This window comes from Lacerta agilis, chromosome 17, assembly GCF_009819535.1.
Source record: "Lacerta agilis isolate rLacAgi1 chromosome 17, rLacAgi1.pri, whole genome shotgun sequence".
NCBI lineage: Eukaryota > Metazoa > Chordata > Lepidosauria > Squamata > Lacertidae > Lacerta > Lacerta agilis.
In genome coordinates, this window is record NC_046328.1 from 31543297 (window position 1) to 31565454 (window position 22158).

At 48.9% G+C, this 22158-nt stretch overlaps 1 protein-coding gene across 2 annotated transcripts in view; it reads right to left on the reverse strand.

Moving 5' to 3' along the window:
- Positions 1-541: 541 nt before the first annotated feature.
- The window catches only part of ADAM15 (ADAM metallopeptidase domain 15), a 37174-nt gene continuing 15557 nt past the window's right edge, over positions 542-22158 (reverse strand). Inside the window, exons 11-25 of one of the 2 annotated variants that reach the window (XM_033174701.1) lie at positions 21412-21566; positions 21124-21298; positions 20143-20235; positions 18473-18668; positions 16862-16970; positions 15798-15963; positions 15592-15663; positions 13933-14044; positions 11105-11246; positions 9818-9868; positions 9270-9375; positions 5602-5679; positions 3979-4050; positions 1512-1621; positions 542-698 (exon numbers count right to left, since the gene is read on the reverse strand). In XM_033174701.1, the coding sequence (XP_033030592.1) occupies positions 638-698; positions 1512-1621; positions 3979-4050; positions 5602-5679; positions 9270-9375; positions 9818-9868; positions 11105-11246; positions 13933-14044; positions 15592-15663; positions 15798-15963; positions 16862-16970; positions 18473-18668; positions 20143-20235; positions 21124-21298; positions 21412-21566 (1698 nt within the window). In that variant the 3' untranslated portion in view covers positions 542-637. The remainder of the gene's footprint in view (positions 699-1511; positions 1622-3978; positions 4051-5601; positions 5680-9269; positions 9376-9817; positions 9869-11104; positions 11247-13932; positions 14045-15591; positions 15664-15797; positions 15964-16861; positions 16971-18472; positions 18669-20142; positions 20236-21123; positions 21299-21411; positions 21567-22158) is intronic. The other variant, XM_033174702.1, reaches the window with a different exon arrangement.

Here is a 22158-nt window from a genome sequence, read left to right on the forward strand (position 1 = left end):
CGGGACGGGGTAGCAACTCCCCTGCCCCGTGGGTACATTTGCTAAAAGATAGTGGCACCTTCAGATGGAGCCTGAGGCAGGCCTTCCCTGGTGGACAGCCCAACCTGGATAAAGAGGCGCTGAAAGAAATAAGTGGAACCAGTCCGTTTTTATTACGAAGAAAAGAAACGGGCGATTTCCAGCCGAGATTTGTGAGGGGAGGATTCCCTTAGGGAATGACATCCCTCATAAACTCAGAATGTCACACACACAAACACACACACAAAAGTTCTCTCTTTCTGTCTCTCACACACACCTTCGCCCTCCTTTTTCACCAGTGCAAAGACTTGTTCCCTTTCCCCCCCAGAGTTCCTTGTGTCCGGGTTCCGAAACCAAAAGCAGGGACTTTTGAGCCAAAATGGCGCCAAAACAGCGGAGGTTTCCAGCCAAGCTAGGAGTGCGACTTCTGGGCAAAGGGCAGGGGGGAACAAAACGAAACACAGCCCTGCCTTCGCAAGGGTGCAAAGCCGCCTTCCTGTAAATCCGAAGCAGCCAGCGAAGCGAGTGCCAGGATGGGGCTGGGTTTGTCGTCCTCATCGCCCGTTTCGGCCAGAGAGGGGCGCCGCAGGAAGAGTCCGTGGGCCTGGCCAGGCCCGGGTTAGATATTGTGGATGTGTAATGATGGGCTGGACACCATGGGAGGAGGAGGAGGAGCTGGCCTGCGTGGGAAGCAGAGAAAGAAGGAAAGGTTTGCGCTGAGGCGTACGTGTCGGAACAAGTTCGTTTTTTAAGTAACTTCACTAGAGCAGAGCTAAGGAACCTTCCAGATGTCGCCGGACTACAACTCCCATCATCCCTGACCATTGCCCATGGTGACTGGGGGCTGATGGGAGCCGGAATCCAATAACGTTAAGTTACAACATCCCTGACCACGGGCCAGCACATACAATTGGACGCCATTTTGAATCACTGCACCTTTCAAAACTAGTGGGGGGTGTTTTGTTTTGTTTTGTTTCTAACTATTTATTTGTGCTTTTATCTTGTGAACTGCCCTGAGCTCTTTCAATGAAGGGTGGTATATGAATCCCAATGATGGTAATAGAATTCCCAAGCAACGTTGGGTACTATGAAATGAACCCTTATTGCCGCATTTACGCAAATCTAATGCGCCATCAAATCTAACGCGCACCCTAATTTTCGCAACTGGCCGAAAAAGGTGCACGTTACATTTGAGTAAATATGGTAATGAGAACATCGAACATCGAAAACCAGCAGCAGCACCGCTTCCCAAACTTGGGTCTCCAGCTGTTGTTGGACTACAACTCCCATCATCCCTAGCTAGCAGGACCAGTGTTCAGGGATGATGGGAACCGTAGTCCAAAAACAGCTGGAGACCCAAGTTTGGGAAGCCCTGGTTTAAGCAGCTTGTCTTGCCCACCACCCCTCTCCTCCAATTCCCCGCACCTAGAAAAGAAGCAGCCGCCTCCCTCTCGGCCTCTCCCACCCCAGCCGCCTCCCGTTCTTCCACTCACCTCGATGGCAGCATCTGGACCCGAGGGTCATAATTGGGAACAGCGCACAGCTCGGCCCGGGGAGGATCCGAAGGGAGCGGCTTCTGGGGAGGCGGAGGCTTGGCAGGGGGCTGAGAGGGAAACAGAGGGAGCCTGAGTTAGGGGGGGCAGGTTGCGATGCGTGCTCAAACGCTTACGCACCACCTCACGCTAGCAAGGGGGCGGAGGCCGGAGAGGTGCGAAACATTTATTTTTAGACTCCTCATTAAGTGCGTGGGTGCGACACCACACACACACACACACACACACACAATGCAAAAATAACACGTGTGTATAAACAATTTTTTTCTGAAATTTTTGCAAGGGGGCTGCTGCTCACTTTAATTAACCTTACAAAATAGCAAAGGATTCTCTCATTTTTCTGCTTGCTTTGACGTCAACTTTGACGCCATGTTCAAATATATAAAAGGATGTCATATAGAGGAGGGTGAAAGGTTGTTTTCTGCTGCTCCAGAGAAGCGGACACGGGGCAATGGATTCAAACTACAAGAAAGAAGATTCCACCTAAACATTAGGAAGAACTTCCTGACAGTAAGAGCTGTTGGACAGTGGAATTTGCTGCCAAGGAGTGTGGTGGAGTCTCCTTCTTTGGAGGTCTTTTAGCGGAGGCTTGACAGCCATCTGTCAGGAATGCTTTGATGGTGTTTCCTGCTTGGCAGGGGGTTGGACTGGATGGCCCTTGTGGTCTCTTCCAACTCTAGGATTCTATGATTCTAAGTACGTAAGAAGACTGGATCCGGCCAATGGCCCATCCAGCCCAGCGTCCTTTTCCCACAGTAGCCAACCAGATGCCCCTTAAACAAATATATCTAGATTTCCATGGCTGGTATCAAGCTAAATTATGCTCAGAGAGTGGAACCACGTAAATGAGCTCTTCTGTGGGCCTCACTTCACTTGTGGGCCTCAGCAGCTGAATAGTGTCGAGCTCTGCGCCCTTACAAGTTTTCACTTCTTTCCCCTGGGAAAAAGGGATTGTTTGTTACCCCACTCCGGGTGTGGAATAGAAAGGCCTGCTAGCAACTCTCAGCACCCTTGACAAGAAAACAGCTCCCAGAATTCTTTGGGGAAAGCCATGGCTGTTCAAAGTGGTACACAGGGTTTTAAACACCACCGACTGGATGTTGTGTCCCGTGCCTAAAATTTGCCTCAGGCCACATTCGCACCATGGACGCGGGTGGTGCTGTGGGTTAAACCACTGAGCCTAGGGCTTGCCGATCAGAAGGTCAGAGGTTCGAATCCCCATTAAGGGGTGAGCTCCCGTTGCTCGGTCCCTGCTCCTGCCAACCTAGCAGTTCGAAAGGACGTCAAAGTGCAAGTAGATAAATAGGTACCGCTCCGGCGGGAAGGTAAACGGCGTTTCCGTGCGCTGCTCTGGTTTCGCCGGAATCGGCTTAGTCATGCTGGCCACATGACCCGGAAGCTGTACGCCGGCTCCCTCGGCCAATAAACCGAGATGAGCGCCGCAACCCCAGAGTCGTCCGCAACTGGAGCTAATGGTCAGGGGTCCCTTTACCCTTCACCTTTACATTCACACCATACATTTAAAGCAACGGGATAGCCCATTCAACAGCCATGGCTTCTCTCAAAGAATTCTGGGAGCTGTAGTTTGTTATGGGTGCTGAGAGTGGTTAAGAGACCTACAGAGCTACAATCCGGTGGGTGGTTTAACAATTAATCCCTCTTCCTGGGGAAACTCTGGGAATTGTAGATCTGTGATTGGAACAGCTTTCTTCTCCATCCATCCGTCTAATCCTCTTTTGAAGCCGCCCATGTCGGTGGCCCTCTCTGCCTCCTGTGGGAGTGAGTTCCACAGTTCAACCATGACTTTCCTTTTGTCTGCTCCGAACCTCTCGACATTTGGCGTCCCTGGATGGCTGCTACCTTCCAGTATGACATGAGATGCTAAAGAAGGCTGCATCCCACTCACAGCAACGCTAGGCTCCCTTGGGAGCTTCCCATCGGCCGCACTTCCCAGAATGCCTTTGGTATGACATCACACTGCTCTGCTCCAAGAAGCGCCAGGACCCTTCTCCAGCAGCTTTCTGCTTGGCCCACACCAGGATGACAGCCAGGTAAGGTGAAAATTATGGGATAAAAATCCTTCCCCATCAGACGGGGAGGAATAGGTCTGGCATACGTCTGGAATTTCCCGGACAACTGGGATTCATCCTTGAAAATGGATTTCGGGTGGAATTTATCGATATTCAGATAAAATGTTCGGGGGAAACCCAGGCGTATGGAGAAGAGGGATCTCTCCCTGTTTTCGGAGGGGAACTGGGGGAGGGCATTCCCCCAGCCTGAACCGAGACCTTCCCATTAACTCCCACAGCTGTTTCCCATCCACCTTCCACCCTCCCCAGACAGACCACCCTCCTCCCTCTCCGGGAAAAAACACCACCACCTGGGATGGCACCACGGTGCCAGTTACCTGAGCATCTTTAGGAATGGGGTCAGCAGGCAACGGGCGCGTTGGGGGCGCTGGCCTGTCCTGGACCGAGGCCTGGGCAGAAAGAGGAGGTACAGCAACAGACAAGACATGCTCGGGTGAAAGAAAAAGATTGGGGGGGTTGTTGGGGGAGCAGCTCTGGGAGAAGCATGGGAGGGCCTTGCTGTTTACTAAAGGCAGGCAGATCTGGATTAAGGGAAGGGATGTAGCTGAGAGATAGAGCATCTGCTTGCATGCAGAGAGTCCCAGGTTCAATCCCCAGCATCTCCAAGCAGGGCTGGATGGCCTTACTCAGCAGCAGGCAGCTTCCTATATTTGTATTTGTTCAGAACCATGAGGACTGGAACCTTACATTTGTTTTTAAGGTTAACAGATCATGCCGAAGGACTCCATTTCTGCCTCCAGCACCTCTCAAGGTAGGGCTGGGAAAGGCTCTCTTGTCTGAAAACCTGGACGGGCCCTGCCAGTCAGCTTAGACCGGGGATGAGGGAACCTGTGGTTGGATTTTGCTGGATTCTAGTCCTCATGGTTCTTTTCTTGTTTAAATTATTATTATTTTTATTACAGATTTTCTTGTGCTACAAAACAAACGAATAAACAAGGAAAAGTACATATAGTACCTCCAGTTTCTATTATTATTTTATTATATTATTATTATTATTATTATTATTATTATTATTATTATTTTATACCGCCCTATACCTGAAGGTCTTAGGGCAGTTCACAGAATTCATAGGGACTTTTTTCACAGTTCGTTGACATTCAGTATGAGACACTGTTGTCAGACATTGTGCAGATGGGGGGGAAGAGAGGCGAGAGAGAGAAATAGGGAGAATAATGACCTTTCATTCTATTTCAGTGTTTGGGCAGGGATTTTGTGCCAGCGTCACGCAGGTAGCTCTATCTATCTATCTATCTATCTATCTATCTATTTATTTTTATTGGTGCTGCGAGAGATTGGAGGGTCCAGAGCTATCTATCTATCTATCTATCTATCTATTTATTTTCATTGGTGCTGCGAGAGATTGGAGGGTCCAGAGCTTGGTTTGTTGCATTCAGCTGGTTGCAGTGTCGTTTGTTGGTGAAGGGGGGGGGGCGTTGATGGGTCAGATAAGTCATATTGATTTGTATGCTGGGTGGGGGGAATAGGTCACTATCTTGTTGTGCTGTGTATGTAATAAAGGGGAGTCACACCGCGGATGGGGAAAGCATTCTCCTTTGCTTGTCCTCCCCACGCTAGTTTAACTTTTTTAGTAGGGTGGTTAGTCCTCATGGTTCTGCATAAAGCTCCGATTTAAAGAGGAACCCAGGAAGCGGTTTAATAAATAATAATAATAATAATAATAATAATAATAATAATAATAATACAAAAGTTAGTCCATTGTGTCTAGCTAGCTCAACACTGTCCACACGGATTGGCAGCCTCTCTGCCGGGTTTCAGGCAACACTTAGCTGGAGATGCCATCAGGCACTGAATCTGGGACACCTGCACACAAACACTGCACACTGCCATTGACTGACAGCTTTTCCTCCCGTCGCAGAAGACCATGCAATGGGGTCAAGGAACAAGCTGCCCCTGCCCCCTCCTTCCTCCCGCTTCGTTACCTGTTGACCCTTTGGGATCGGGTCAGGCGGAAGAGGCTTGGATGGTGGGTCAGGTCGAGAGGCATCGGGGGCAGCAGGCTGCAGAGAGACGGAAGGGAGCGCCACAAGGAAACCAGAGAGCAGATTGGTAGAGACGGAGAGAAAGAGAAAGAGAAAGAGAAAGAGAAAGAGAGAGAGAGAAGAGAGAAGAGAGAGAGAGAAGAGAGAGAGAGATGAGAAGAGAGAAGAGGAAGAGAGAGAGGGTGTTATCGTTCCGGCCTGTGGCATGCACGGCTAGGGGTACATGAGATGCGCACACATTCATGCAAATGCAACCATGCAAGGAGAAAAGAAAGAGAGACAGAGAGAGAAACAAACAGGCACCCCAAAATTTATCATCCATTTAGGGATTAAATTCTGAGTCTTAGATCGGTCCCGGAACATGTTGCAGAGGCTCTGCTGCAAACAGGGGTGTCTCGGAGCATGTACAGAGTGCCTCGAGCTCCACTGGGTTAAACTGCCACCAGCCAGCCTGAGGCTGGTTTGGGAGGCTTAGGAAGGAGAAACTAAAAGGCGTTCCAAAATTAAGGAAGGGGGTCTTCTCCTTGTCACAATTTAAAGAATCCCACTGATCATCGGGAATAAAAATAATAATAATAAAAACCAAGCATTTAGAGGTCATATCCAGCCATGTTCTACTCAGAACAAACCCACTCAAATTAATGAACCTAAGTGAGTCACGTCTATTCTGGCTTAGAACCAGGTTTCTACAAATATGGCACAGGATTTTGGTGAATTATAGAGTATTTAAGTCCAGTAACGGCAGGGCTGGGGAAGATGCGGCCCTCCAGATGTGGATGGACTATGACCCCCATCATCAATAGACGCCGGCGCTGATGGGATTCGGAGTCCCACCTTTGCAGTAAGCCTTTATTAAGGAGGTAGCACAAGCTGTAGTAACACCCTCCAGCCACTTGAGGGTGCTGTGGGACTTTCTCCTTAGCCAGTCCTATCTACACTTCTACCTGCTCTTTCATAATACCATAGTCTGACCGGGCAACACCTCCCCCTTTTTCTGGGGAAATTGTTCCATTCTGAAGGTTTGCCTTTTATTCAGGGCCATGTTCACAGGGAAAGGGGGCCTGTAGGCGATTCAGCTCCCTTATGGATGCGCCAGGCCACCTCTTCCAACTTAAAAATTAAATAAAGGGGTTGCGCAGCAACAAAAATGTTGCAGCGCATCCCCAGCTCCTAAGAAAGAGCGCTCCTGTTCAGGGCTCCTAGCCAGCCAGCCACACCTTTGCTTCTGGGACACTCCATTCCATGCCCTCTAACAGGATACTCCATTGCAAAGCACCCCCCCCAAAAAAAACCATTCCTTTTCTCATTTTTAACCCCATACTCGGCATTTGGAGAGCAGGCCTGGAAAGTTAAGCCCTGTTGGCATTTCAAACCTGAGACGGCCCTTCATGATTAAATCAGTCTTCAGTGTATGCAGCTGAGTTTATATTAAAATATTACATTTAGCATCAAATGCTTCCGGGCTAGTGGGGTGGAAGGGAACTTCTCTCTCTTGGTGCAAAGGGTAATTGCTTCTCTTTTCCCACTAATTCCCCCCCCCCCTCCCAAAAAAACCCCAAAAACCCACAAAAAACCAAGGCAACGGGATGTAACAGGATGGAATGATCTGTAAGCCCCGCCTTCCAACAGTAACTGACCACTCCCACAGCCAGCCACAGCAACAGTTTCTAAGCCCCGCCACCTGTCAGCAACAATTCAGCCAATCACCCGTGGCAACAGCCCAACAGCCCCACCACCATCCATGACCGATAGCAGCAGCCTAGGAGACAGGCCCCAAGCCTCTAGTTCCCATGGCAACCAACACACAACGGACGATTATAATCAGTGAAAACTTCAGAGCAACCTGCAACTGATCTAGACAGATATAGATATCCATATCTATCTGTATAGATCTAAACATGCACACACGTGGTACACAAATTTACTAAACACAAATTTACTAAACATTTCATCTGCAACCTTGGATTTTAAAAGTTTGCAATGTCCATAAGGATGAATAGTACAACTAACAAGTTATCACCAGGAAACAAAATCTGACAACTGGGTGTGTGGAGAGTATGCGTAAAAGAAGATTATAAGATTCTGGTTTTCTTCAGACTCTGCCACAACTGCCTGCTCCCCAGTGGGATCCATCATCGTATTCAATAAGTTAATTTTTTAAAATAAAATGTAATAAATATAATAAAGAAGAACTGGGAGAGGTAATTTTTGTTAATGCTAAAATAAAACAAAATTGTTGCTATTGGGGGGGTGGGTGGAGGGAGAGAGTGATTCAGTTCGGTAACACACACTAAATTTTTTCCTATTCTTTCCAAGTTCCTTTTGCGGCACTAAAACAGATTCTTCTCATCCAACAAAAATGTAATTATCATATGACTACATCATACACACGTAGCCGAGAGCCTGCATGGTGCGGTGGTTGTCAGCTGTGTGTCGGACTAGGACCTGGGTTCAAATCCCCACTCAGCCATGAAGTTCACTGGGTGACCCTGGGCCAGCCACTGCCTCTCAGCCTAGCCTACCTCACAGGGTTGTGGTGAGGGTTAAATGATGACGGCTGAGAATCATGTATTCCACACCCTGAGCTCCTTGAAGAAAAAGGTGGAATTATAAATGCACTAAATAAACAAAATATCCCACCCTAGCCCTGGAGATGGAAGTTTAGGCCTTACATCCAAAAGAACATCCAAAGAACATACGTTCTATGCATTAGTGTGGAAGGTAATACACAGTTTGCGTTAACCAAAAGGTTTTATAGTGTCAGAAGAGCCCTCTTTCATTTTTAGCCATGTCCATAAAAGGGGGTATATCGATTCGTGGCAAAAAGGTCTTTGTGCTTCAAACCTTGGGCCAAGTTTAGTCAGTCAGTCCCCACCCCCCAAACAAGTGCTTATCTGCCAGACTTTATTGTACCACTTTGTCAAAGCAGCACCCTTCCAAATTCTTCTGGTATCTCATTATTACGAGTACATACCCTCCAACATTTCTCCGATGAAAATCGGGACGTCCCATTCCATAATGATATAAGTTTACTATTTATAGCCTGACGAGCTGACTGGGTTGCCCCAGCCACTCTGGGCAGCTTCCAACACATATAAAAACATAATGCAACATTAAACATTTTTTAAAAAAACTTCCCTATAAAGTGCGGCCCATGGACAGTCTGGGAATCAGCATGTTTTTACATGAGTAGAATATGTGCTTTTATTTAAAATGCATCTCTGGGGTATTTGTGGGGCATAAGAATTTGTTCATTCTTTCTTCAAAATATAGTCCGGCCCCCTACAAGGTCTGAGGGATGGTGGACCGGCCCCCAGCTGAAAAAGTTTGCTGACCCCTGGCTTGGAGGGTCGGATAACTCCATACCCTCCAACATTTCCCTGAGGAAAAGTGGGACATTCCTGGATCGAATCAGAAACCGGGATGGCTTCTCCAAATCAGGAATGTCCCTGGAAAATAGGGACCCTTGGAGGGGCTGCGAGTAAGGGGTTTGAACCATAATATGATATTGTAATAATCTAACAAATTAGTAAATGAAAGAAATGCAGTGATCCCAGGTGGCACAGCCAGGCGCCATCCACGGACGAAGGTGGGAATTCATCACTTACCTTGGAAGTCGGCATGAGCTGGAGCTCAGTGTTCTGCCTGAACTGTGGGGGTCGGGGGCGCTCTGGGGGGGCTTGGCTGTAACTTCGAGGCTCCGGGTGCGTGATCCTGATGGGGAGAAGAGGAAGGCTGAGCCCTCGGTCTTAGGGGACATATTACAGGCCAATGCAGAAATACACACACACACACACACACAGAGAGAGAGAGAGAGAGAGAGAGAGAGAGAGAGAGAAATGGCCTCAAAGCCACTCAACACGCTTTTGACTCTGGCACCGCCCAGCGCTGGAATGCGGCCCCCATTAGGTCATCCAGAAGGGAACGCGGCCCTCGGGATTTAAAAGGTTCTAGAGTCCAAAGGCAGCCCTCAGGCCCCCAGGGACTTGGATTTCGCCCCAAAGGAGAGGAGAGAGAGAGAAATATATTTGTGTAGAAGCACCAAACCCAGGCAAAGCACCCAACCAGCACCAGATAGGAAGGGGGTAGCCTCCACCGTTTCATTTGCACCCAAAAGGACACCAAAGCTCAGCTGTTGCAGGATCAGCCGTATTACCCTCTTTGTTCAGCTGGGCGGATGAATCGCACCCGGGACTCTGCCTCAGTGCTGCAGGGTGAGGGGAGCAGAGTTAGGGTTGCACAGCAGTGTGTGACATTGGGGAGAGGGCGGGGGACAGAGGTCCCTTTGTGGGGCACGAGATGGGTGCGTGGGGAGAGAAACAGCCAAGTGTCAACACAGTGTGAGGAAAGAGATGGAGGTAGCAGGAATTATTATTGGATGGCATCCAATTACGCTCGAAGTAGGCCCATTGAAATTAATGGACCTAAGTTAGTCATGTTGATTAAGGAGCCTGCGGGGGTGTGGTGGTTAGAGTATTGGACGAAGACCTGGGAGATCAGGGTTCAAATCCTCCGCCCAGTCGTGAAGCTCACTGGGTGGCCTGTCTCTCAGCTTAAGCTACCTCGCAGGGTTGTTGCAAGGATAAAATGGGGAGAAGGGGGAACTGTGCAATGTGTGCATGCCACCTTGAGCCGCTTGGAGGAAATGTGGGATAAAAACGTAATAAACAAATAATGTCAACGGGTCTACTCCGACTAGGGCTAAAACGGGACACAAACCATCTCCACAAACAGTTATTTGACTTTTCCATTGCTTGCTGCAGACAAGTCTCCAAGCAACTTCCAAAAGGTCCAGAACATTAAAATAAATAAATCGTAAAAAATAATACATTCCGATAGAGCCATTGCAGATAGCTCATAAAGAAACCCAATAAAAAACATTTCTGCAGCAAGAATATATTCCCACCATGTAGGCCACCGGTGCCAACAGAACACACTTCACTAAGAGACCTGGAAGGAGAGGGGAGTTTCAGCCTGATGCCAATGAAAGGGGAACAATGGCAGCAGGCAGACCTTGGCCGGAAAGAGCACTCCACAGACAACTGAAAAGGCCCCCGTTCCTTGGCCGCCACCCTCCAAAACTCCTTCAGAGTGAGGAGACCTAGAAAAAGGACTCAAATGAAGACCAAGGTGGGAGAGGGGGAGGAATCCAGATAGGGTCGTATCGGCAGAGGTGATATGAAAGATATTGTGGCCTCTGAAGTTGAAACCAGCACTGGGAAGGAGATCCTGGCATGATGGGCTTTGACCCGCCTCGGTGGCACATTTTGGCCTTTAATGGGACGGAGGGAGGGAGGAAGGAAGGAAGGTCCACATCTTTGCTAGGGCAGCCGTTTGGAGGGGATGTTGGAGGGGAAGTGGGGGAGTCATTTCACGGGGACACCGGTGGAAAGCAGGGCAGGGGACAAAGGTTGCGGGGAAAGGAGGGTGTGCAGCCCGTTACCTGTACTGGCAGCTGGTGCCCTTGCCGATCTGCCAGAGGCGCTTGTGGAGGCCGACCCGCTTGGTGCAGCAGATCCCGAGGCAGAGGACCAAGACGAGTAAGAGGGCTGTCAGCACTAAGGCGGTCGAGGTGGCGCTGCCCCCTAGGAAGGAGGGGGGGAGAGGAGACAGTGTGTTATTCAGTGCCAGGCAGATGCAGGGTCCACAATGCCACATGCCAGGCTGTTTATTCCCCCCCACCCCCGCATTCCCACTAACAAAAGAGACCTTGTTCCCAACTCAGTCACCAGCTCTGAACGCCCCACGCTGTTATATACAGTACAATACGGAGCTATCCACCCACCCGGCAGGAGGAGGAGAGGGGCTGGGGGCTTAATCCTCCCTTCCCAATAGGCTTGAAGCGACTCTCCTGCAGCGTTTGGGACTTCTTTAAGCTGAGAGAAAAGACAAGTAAGAGGTGGCACGATGGGAATCTATAAAATTATGCGTGGGTGGAGACAGTTGTTCTCCCTCTCTCAGCATACGAGAGCTGGCGGGCGTCCATGGGTGCCGAATGTTGGAAGATTCGGGACAGATCAACGGAAAGCCTTTCTTCACGTGGAGCAGTTAAACTATGGAACTCTCTGCCACAGGAGGCGGGGATGGACACCGACTTGGATGGCTCTGAAAGCGGATTGGATGAATTTGTTTGAGGACAAAGCTGTCGGTGGCTAGGCTTGGCTGCTAGCCACAATGGCTATTGCTCTACCTCCGCTGTCAAAGGCTGGGTGTGCCTCTGAATCCTGGGAGTTCCTGGGAGTCACAAATGGAGAGAGCTGCTCTCGCACTCGGGTCCTGCTCGCAGGCTTCCCAAAGGCATTTGGTCGGCCACTGTGAGGGCAAGATCCTGGATCAGATGGCCCTCCTTTGGCCTGATCCAGCTGCACAGCTGTTCTTAAGTTCCCATGAGCAACAGTGGGCTCTTTCTTTTACACCCTGCCTGTGTTCTTCCCTGCAGGCATCCAATTGGCCACTGTGAGAACATGATATTGGAGTAGATGGGTCCCTGGCCTGATCCAGCAGGCACTTCCGAGGATCTTATGGCTGCTCTCTTTCCCTAGAATCTGGCCTGGATACTGATCTCCTCTTGCAATGATGCACTAGGGGTTCCTCCAGACTGGGGTTTGCATCCAATGCTAGTCCTTAGAGCAGGCATAGGAAACCTTTGGCCCTCCAGATGTTTTGGACTACAATTCCCATCATCCCTGACCACTGGTCCCGTTAGCTAGGGATCATGGGAGTTGTAGGCCAAAACATCTGGAGGGCCGAAGATTGCCCATGCCTGCCTTAGAGTAAACCCATTGAAGTTAAGTGACGCGACCAATTTAGACAGATTTATTTAAAGGGGTCTACTCTATGTAGGACTTTGCTCGGGACAACGCTGGGCTGCTAAGAATGCGAGGCAAGCCTGCTTGGATCTCCTTACGGTCTTCTTGTCGATGAAAGAAGCATGCATTCATGGCGGATTTTTAACCGCCCCCCACGCCATCCTGCTTCTATGAGCAGTTCTGCAATGGTTGCCCAATGCTATCAACATTATTGCCGCCTGGAGGGGGTGGCCCTCATGCTATTATGGCGTTAACAAAAGCGGGACAGAAAAGAGACGCAAATGGTATCAAGAGCAGGATCGCATACAGAACCGTCCTGATGTCATCAGGAGCACAAATTGTCAGGAATGCAAGATAGAAAGGATGTCTGGAAGGGATGCTGGGGAGAGATAACGACTGTGTGGCTGGTTTGTATATGCATGAGTGTCCTTCAAGGCTGTTACAGGTGGGTAGCCATGTTGGTCTGCCATAGTCAAAAAATAATAATAATAAAAAATCTTTCCAGTAGCACCTTAGAGACCAACTAAGTTTGTTCTTGGTATGAGCTTTCGTGTGCATGCACACGAAAGCTCATACCAAGAACAAACTTAGTTGGTCTCTAAGGTGCTACTGGAAAGAATTTTTTATTTTGTTTTGTTTCTTCAAGGCTGTGTGACCTTTCACTGGGAGGTCCTGCTTTCTGGGTCTAAGAATTATGTGCACCTTCAAGTTTTTTAATTTGGAAAAGGAAAGGGGAAAAAAGCCCGCCTCAGGCTACAGCACGTTTGGGAAATCACTGTTGTAAAAGAAAGCAGAAGAGAAGAGCAATTGTCTGCCTCCTTTTAGGGTAGTTTCCATTGCTGTTACTGATGTTTTATTTTTAAAATTGTCTTGCCTCGCAACTTTTACGGCTTCCAGAAGAGGTTTCGAAAACATGCGTTTCAACACATGAATATGATTTAAATAATGATGATTAGGTATATAATAAACAGTAAGTAATAAAATAAAATAGAAAGTAAGTAATAGAAATAAGACTCCTTGCTAACCATGCCTTTCTTGAGCCGACTGAGTTGTTAACAGGCCCAGAACGGGTGTCAGACAGGAACGTGAAAACAGCATGGCTGCTGGATCAGGCCAAAGGGACACCTGCTTCAGGATCCTGTTCTCCCAGTGATGCCCCTATGGGATGCCCCAGAAGCAGGACCTGAAAGCAGGTTACCAATGGCAGCAATGGAAGCTAACGGCTAGAAAAATAGCTGAAGGCCTTTTCAAAGGTTTTGAATGAGAGAATTTTGTCGAGTCTCATTTAAAGCACTGTGATGCCACTATAAACAATCATGGCTTCTCCCAAAGACCCCCAGGATAAAGGGTTTGTTAAGGGTGACGAGAGTTGTTAGGAGCAACTCCTATCCCCCCACCCACCCAGAGAGCTACAACTGACCGTTCAGCTGATCCCCTCCCACTGGGCCCCACGGCTACTTACTTGACTCCATAGCAGCCGACCCGCTGTCTATGCTGCCCCCCGACCCACTGCTCAGGCAGTTCGGAGGGGCCCAGCCAGACTGACAATGGCAGTGTCCTTTGTTGTTACATACCTGCAAACAGGGAAGAAGGACCCACAGAAGGAGGTGACTTGGCAGAATCGGAAAAGGCCAGAGCGCTATCTTTTCCCCCCTTCACTTCCGCCACATCGTGGCCCATGAGCATCCATCAACGGGCTACCCTCAAAGGCCCCAATCCACCTCTATAGGAGACGGGGCTGCTGAAACTCAGCCTCCATCCATGAAATACGATTAAATCAGTATCATACCACTTTAAATAGGTCAAGGTTTCCCTCAAAGAATCTTGGGAAACTGTAGTTTGTTAAGGGGACTGAGAGTTGTTAGGCAACATCCCTCCATCCCAATTCCCCTCAGGGGTTTAGCAATTGGTCATCGCAGGGGACTCTGGGAATTGTAGTTCTGGGAGGGGAATGGGGGGTGGACCTCCAGGCTCCTAACTCTGTGGCAGGTACAGAGGTGCATGTGCCTTCACAATAGTCAGTGCCACACCCTTTACCAAGATTGTACAATAATCTTACAATTCTACTCTGGGTGGTTTCCAACAGAATAAAAACACAGCAAAACATCAAACACTAAAAACTTCCCGATACAGGTCTGCCTTCTGATGTCTTCTAAAAGTCATATAGTTATTTATCTCCTTGGCATCTTATGGGAGGGGGTTCCGCAGGGCGGGTGCCACTGCCAAGAAGGCCCTGTGTCTGGTTCCCTGTAGCTTCACTTCTCACAGTGAGGGAACCGCCAGAAAACCCTCGGAGCTGGACTTCAGTGTCTGGGCTGAACAATGAGGATGGAGATGCTCCTTCAGGTATACAGTCATACCTTGGAAGTCGAACGGAATCCGTTCCAGAAGTCCATTCGACTTCCAAAACCAAAGTGCGGCTCCTGCAGCCAATCAGAAGCCGTGGAAGCCCCGTCGGACATTCGGCTTCCAAAAATAGTTTGCAAACCGGAACAGTCACTTCTGGATTTGCGACGTTCGGGAGCCAAAACATTTGAGAACTAAGCTGTTGAAAATCCAAGGTACGACTGTACTGAGCCGAGACATTGCAACATTCAATGAAAACCTCCCTGTGTGGCCTTTCAGCCAGATCTACCATTTTCTGTGCACATTCATGGGCAGATAATTTGGAGTGCTCCGATATCTTCTTTCAGAATAACTAAAGTTGCGCTTTCCCTGAAAGTCCCATTGTCCACAACAGAACTTGCACGCCGTTCTCTTGAAACTGAAGCGCCTTGTGATTTCAATGGGTTCCTAAACGCTTAGCTTTGGAGCATGTACAGAACAAACTCCCCCTTGGTGCTCTCCCTGAGCACTTCCCCCCCAGAGTGACCCTGGGAGCCCATCCTCAGAGGCCGACTCCCCTCCCTTCACTCCGATTGCCTCCAGCCAGCACAAAGGGCGAGAAGACATCTTCTCAGCGGCTAAAAAGCTCTCCTTTCATGCTGATTGGCTGGCTCTAGGATGCTGGAGGTGAGGACTGGGCTGCAGAAATCGCAATGGGTGTTCAACAGACACACACACACAAACCCTGCAACCCTGGAACCGCTACGGCTCTGCTCCCCCAAGTCCTTCCACTTACCCCATGGCCGTTGCACTGGCACCCTGGCAGCTTGAGCGAGGAGAGATCTCGACACCGTTGGTCAACACACACCTGGAACCAGAGAGGGAACAAACTGACCATCTCAGAGGAGGATTGCTCACCTGCCTTGGCATTCTGAGCAGCGGTTCGTGGGGGGGGGGAACCTAGCAAGACGCACCCCCTGCGCCCGCATGATGCCCACTCACCTTGCCAGCCCCACAGCTTGTGCCGGGCAACACCATGGCCAGATCCAGGATGTCATCAACAGGAGTCGGGGTGTGATGTGGGCATTCGGGAGCCCTGGTCGTTCTGTTCTGTTTTCTAGCATTGGTGCTGCTGGGTTGGCACTGCAGCCGCCCACACAAGGCATCCCTGCCAGAAAGGGATTGCAAGTCTTTGACACACTGGTTGCTCTTTACTCTCTCCATGCCAAGTCTCTAGCCCTCAAGTTTTTTTTAAGTAAATGAAGCAAGACTTCTAGTGGGGGGCTTCGACCACTGCAGAGAAAATAACTCCTATATCCCACGTGTTTCTATAGGTAAGGAAGACTTGGGGACGTTTCTACGCCGTTCAAGTGGGATTTCATTTCTTAACTGGCAAACTCAAGACGTAAGAAAACTCTCTCCCTCTCATGGAAAGCTTCCATAATGTCTTTTGTGGTTTTGTTTTTATTACGGTATCTCCTCTCTGTTTGGAAAATACAACCTCTGTACTGCTCCCATGTTTGGTAACTTCAATTCTGCTTTTGTTTGTCTATACCTTTGAGCTTACATTATTACTACATTTTTAAAATATCATTTTTTAATTAAATTTTCCACTTTAACAAACCAACCGAATCACATTAAATATTCCAAATTATACATAAACATATCAAATAGTCCAAATATTCTGCCAAATTATAAACTTTTTGTACTTCCCATGCTTCAAACTTGGAGAGATCTGATCAATGTCAAATTTCTGTTGCTTTCCATAGTCCTTTCCGATGATTCCCTTGATTCTTCCTGATATTATCCTTATTACTGCATTTTTTTTAAGGGCTTTGGGTTAGACATGCAGCATTTCCAGGTAGAGCTAGGAAAGTTATACCTGCCTAAAACCAGGGAAGCTAGTCTTCCCTGCCAGTACAAGGGGTGGTGAGCCTCAGGCCTGGGGGACAGAATCTGCCCCCCCCCCCAGCTTGATCTGGTCCTTGGAACTCTTATCAGGACACGCCCCTTCCAACAGGCCACGCCCCCTCACTGGCCCCCACCCTCACAGGGAAAGCACTCACTTCTCTGAACACGGCAAATAGGAACCATCGGCTTGCTGACCACAGTGCCCTTCCAGGTCACCTCTGCCATTCAAAGAGACTACACAGGAGCCCGAGACAGGGACCGAACCTGCCAGGGGGAGAAAGAGAGAGACAGTCAGGACAGCCAACGACAGCAGCACCATGAGGCCATTTTAATAGTCACGGCTTGAGAATAAATGGAAAAAAATTAACAGGCAAAAGAACCGTATAAATCTTTGTTAGCAACTACTAGGGAACGTTCACTAAAAATTGTGTATGTGTGGTTATTTAACACTGAGGAACCCATCGTATAGCTGGATAGCTCAGCTGGTTAGAGCGTGGTGCTGGCAATGCCAAGGTTGCAGGTTCGATTCCCGAATGGGACACAGCCCTGCACTGCAGGAGGGCTGGGCTAGATGACCCTCAGGGTCCCTTCCAAATCTGTGATCCCGTGAGAATAACGAGGGGAGCGGAACAGAAGCACGCAGAAGCAGTTTGAGACCGTTTGGGAAACATCCAGGAGAGAAGGAGCCTTAGAAAGGGCGGAAGGCAAGGACTTTCAGTCCCGGCAACTGCTCCACGAGGGCGGGGGGGAGCAAGGCCTACTGGGAAGGGTTGAAGAGTTGGACGTTTGTTTCCTTGGATAAAAAGTGAACTTCACTGAAAACTGGCTCTGCTTCTTTGTGCTGACCTGCAGCATCTGACTCCAGCCCTGAAAAAAATGGAGAGAGCTGGTGTGCTTGGATCCTGCCTGCAGTTTCCCCAGTTGATCACTGTGTGAACAGGATGCCGGCTATTAGATGGGCCATTGGCCTCATCCAGGAGGCCCTTCTTATATTCTTAATTGTTCTAAATTATGGATCTTATTGGAAACAAGAGGAATTACTGACAAAGGAAGAACAAACAAAATGAAAAAATTCCTTCCAGTAGCACCTTAGAGACCAACTAAGTTTCTCTAAGGTGCTACTGGAAGGAATTTTTTTAATTTTTTATTTTGTTTTGACTATGGCAGACCAACACGGCTACCTACCTGTAACTGGAACAAAGGAAGAATATATATTGAAGTTAACGGAGTATGCGGAACTGGCTAAAATGACGGGAAGAATCCGAGAACAGTGGGACCAAAAGTTCATCAAAGATCGGACAAAATTCGTAAATTATTGGAAAGGCAATTGTAGTCAATTAAATACGTTGGTAGGGGATTGCATGAAGCTTTGTAAGTTAAAATACAAAATCATTGCAGAGATGAAATCTTAGTGATATCTTTTGGATGTTATGGTTTGGAAGCAACGGTTAAGTAAGGAAAATGCAAAAACTGGAAATGAAAAATAGAAAATCGTAAGGAAGGTTTGATGGAAGTCACCGCACTAAAAAGCCAAAATGTATACTATTAAGAGGAGAAAATGTAATGAAAATTATTACTTTATTATTGTAAAATGAATAAAAATGATTTGGCAAAAGAATTATGGATCTTAAAGTGGTGTAAGCGTGCTTTGAATGCGTGGTGTGGATGAGGCCAAGAAGCAGACCAGGCCTTCTTAGGAGCTCGCCCCACCAAACCCTTGGAAAAAAAAACTCCCCCCCTGCACAGAGCCCCAAACACCAGCTCACCTGGGCCCCAGAGTTCTTGGCACTGGCTCAAGTAATTGGGGCAGACCCCGCCATAGCAGACGGCCTTCTCGTCCCCACACGGCGTCCCATCTTGCTTGTGGACGTTGGACCGGCAACGCGGGGAGGTACCGTCACAGTATTCGGGGAGGTCGCATTCGTTCTGGGCTTCCCGGCAGAGAAATCCTGCGCTGCGGAGCTGCCAAAGGAAGAAGACGGCGGGAAGAGGGACACAGGTGTTGGCAGAGCCTGCGAGGGGGGAGGGGGTGCGCCACGCCTCTGGCCCCAGCCGCACCCAACATTTAAAGCGCTATGAACAGTCATGGTTTCCACCCAAATAATTAGTTAAGGGGGCTGAGAGGTGTCAGGAGACCCCCTCATCCCTCTCCCAGAACTACAGTCCCCGGAGCAATTTAACAATCTATCCCTCTTCACAGGGAACTCTGGGAATTGTAGCTCTGTGAGGAGAAGCAGAGTTATGTGGTGAACTGCTCTGAGATCTGTGGATGAAGGGCAGTATACAATTATTATTATTACTATTATTATTATTAGAAATAGTAGTAGTAGTAGTAGTAGTAATAAGCCAGGAAAACAAAAATGTTATTTCTCGTCGCAACTGATTTTCATACTTGCAAACTGCTTGGAAGCCTATTGCAACATTAACCAGTAAAATAAATAAAGTGCAATAAAACAAGTTTCTGGCCATCAAGGAGGTGGACAAATCACAAAAGCGCCTGTTAGGAGTTGCCTGCTGCAAACACACCCCTAAATTATTATAATTCATAAAACTTATTCGTCACAAAAAGCAACTCACAACAACGTACCAATCAAATAATATTCACGTCAAAACCATCAAAAGAGAAAAATCTGGAACACGTCCACATTTTTAAAAGGCAGGGTTAGAACATCGCGTGCACACAAAGAGGCTACCGAGAATTAAAAGCTGAAGGCCTGGCGGAAAAATAAATGTTTTTGTCTGGGGTCTAAATGTATGTATTGATGGCACCAGGCAGGCCTCTCTGGCGAGAGCATTCTACAAGCGGGCAGCCACCACTGAAAAGGTCCTGCTGTTGTGTTGCCACCCATGGGACCTCTCAGGGAGGGGGCACCCAGGGAAGGGCCTCAGATAACTATTGCAAGATCAGAGTTGGGGGCTCAAAAGGGGGCCCAAGAGAGACTTGGGGCCAACATGCCATGTCAGTCATAGGCCAGCAGGTCTCCCGCACGGGTCAACGACATATACAGATCTTTAGGTGGAACATGCAACAGTGCGCTTTCACTTAAAAGTCATATTAGCAAAGGGCTTGTGTGAATGAGAATGCAACACCCCTTCAAGGCAGGACTGAGAAACCACTGGCGGAGAGCTGGAGAGCCAGTGTGGTGTAGTGGTTAAGAGCGGTAGACTCGTAATCTGGTGAACCGGGTTCGCGTCTCCGCTCCTCCACATGCAGCTGCTGGGTGACCTTGGGCTAGTCACACTTCTCTGAAGTCTCTCAGCCCCACTCACCTCACAGAGTGTTTGTTGTGGGGGAGGAAGGGAAAGGAGAATGTTAGCCGCTTTGAGACTCCTTCGGGTAGTGATAAAGCGGGATATCAAATCCAAACTCCTCCTTCTCCTCCTCCTCTTCTTCTTCTTCTTCTTCCCTCCCCACTCCTCTGCTGTGACAACTTACCTTGCACTCGTGGCAACAGGCTCCTCCCGTGGCGCACTGGGCTCCGGGCACCAGCTTGCATGAGCTTGCATTGCAACATGGGTCTGTACACTCCTGAAAAAGGAGAAAGGCATAAGTTCAGTGAAAAACCCACTAGGCTGCCCCAGATCCTCGCTTAGGCTTAACATGCACAGCTATACTGGGCCGCAGTGAGATGATCAAAGTCAAAGCAGGCTCTCGGCAAAACGTAGAGGATGCACACCAACTCCAGCTTTCTCACCAGCGGTAGCTTACTTCTCCGCCAATTACACAGGCGAACTCTCCACTTCAAGGGGGCCCTTTTCGGCCTAGGCTGCTGTGCTGAGGCCTCTATATGGACGAGTCATACATGAGAGGACTTAAACTCAATGCGCCTTGCCTCGAAATACAACCCTCTCGTAAATGGGGCAACCCAGTCAGACAGATGGGGTACAAATAATAAAACTAATTATTATTATTATTATTATTATTATTATTATTATTATTATTATTACACAGCAAGGGCATCTGGAAGCTGCATGGAGCAAAGGTACTGACCTTAAAAGCCCTAAACAGCCTCGGCCCGGTATACCTGAAGGAGCGTCTCCACCCCCATTGTTCAGCCCGGACACTGAGGTCCAGTTCCGAGGGCCTTCTGCCGTTTCCCTCCTTGCGAAAAGTGAGGTTACAGGGAACCAGGCGGAGAGCCTTCTCGGTAGTGGCACCCGCCCTGTGGAACACCCTCCCATCAGATGTCAAGGAAATAAACAACTATCCAACATTTAGAAGACATCTGAAGGCAGCCCTGCTTAGGGAAGTTTTTAATGTTTGATTATTTATTGCTCGATGATGATGATGATGTTGGGAGCTGCCCAGAGTGGCGGGGAAACCCAGCCAGATGGGTGGGGTATAAATAAATAAATAAATAAATAAATAGGAGGAGGAGGAGGAGGAAGAAGATGGGGAGAGAGGTGCCCTTCGTACCACCAGGAGGCCACAATCGCACTCCTCCTTGCCCTCCACAAGGAAGTTCCCGCAGCGGGAATCCACCAGGCGCCCTGGATCCGGCACGTCGAGGAGGCACCACACCCGGTCGCTCTGCAGGATCTGCTGGAGCTTCCGGTGGCTGCAGCCGCTGAAGGTTAAACCGGGCATGATGCTGGCAGAGAAGAGGGAAACGGTCAGAGGCGGGGTGTCCTCGAACCCCCTGTGTTTCAGCAATCCACCCAGCCACCCGGGGGGGGGGGACCCCAGGCGAGTGCAGCGGCTCACCCCGTCAGTGGCTCCATGATGCAGCTGCGACCAGGGGTTAAGTTAGGGCCGGAGCCGTCACAGCTGCAGCCAGCGCCGTCGTGTTCGAGGCCCAGGTTGTGGCCTAGTTGGTGGGAAAGAGTCGAGGCGATCATCAAGGGGCTGACTGAGTGGTCCTGGAAGAGGGGGAAAAGACAGCTGGAGATTGTTCTGCGACTCTTGAGATCCAGTGTGATGTAGTGGTTAAGAGTGGTAGACTCATAATCTGGTGAACCGGGTTCGCGTCTCCGCTCCTCCACACGCAGCTGCTGGGTGACCTTGGGCTAGTCACACTTCTCTGAAGTCTCTCAGCCCCACTCACCTCACAGAGTGTTTGTTGTGGGGGAGGAAGGGAAAGGAGAATGTTAGCCGCTTTGAGACTCCTTTGGGTAGTGATAAAGCGGGATATCAAATCCAAACTCTTCTTCTCCCTTTGGTTCGCATTTTTAAGCAAGCCAACCTAATTCGCACTCCTCCTTTATTCATTCATTAAAAAAAAAACACTTGCATATACCGCTAACTCATAAAGAATAAAGATCCTTAGTTAAGGGCCGCAAAAAAAACCCATGGGAAAGGAAATGGAAGGACACAGATTCACCATCTCTTCAGGAATGTGTGGAGGTGGCAGTGATGGATAAAACGACAGATGTAATCCGGAAAAAGAGAAAACACATGAGATGGGACATATAATCCGTGATGAGAGATGGAACTGTTTTGTGGTCTATTGGA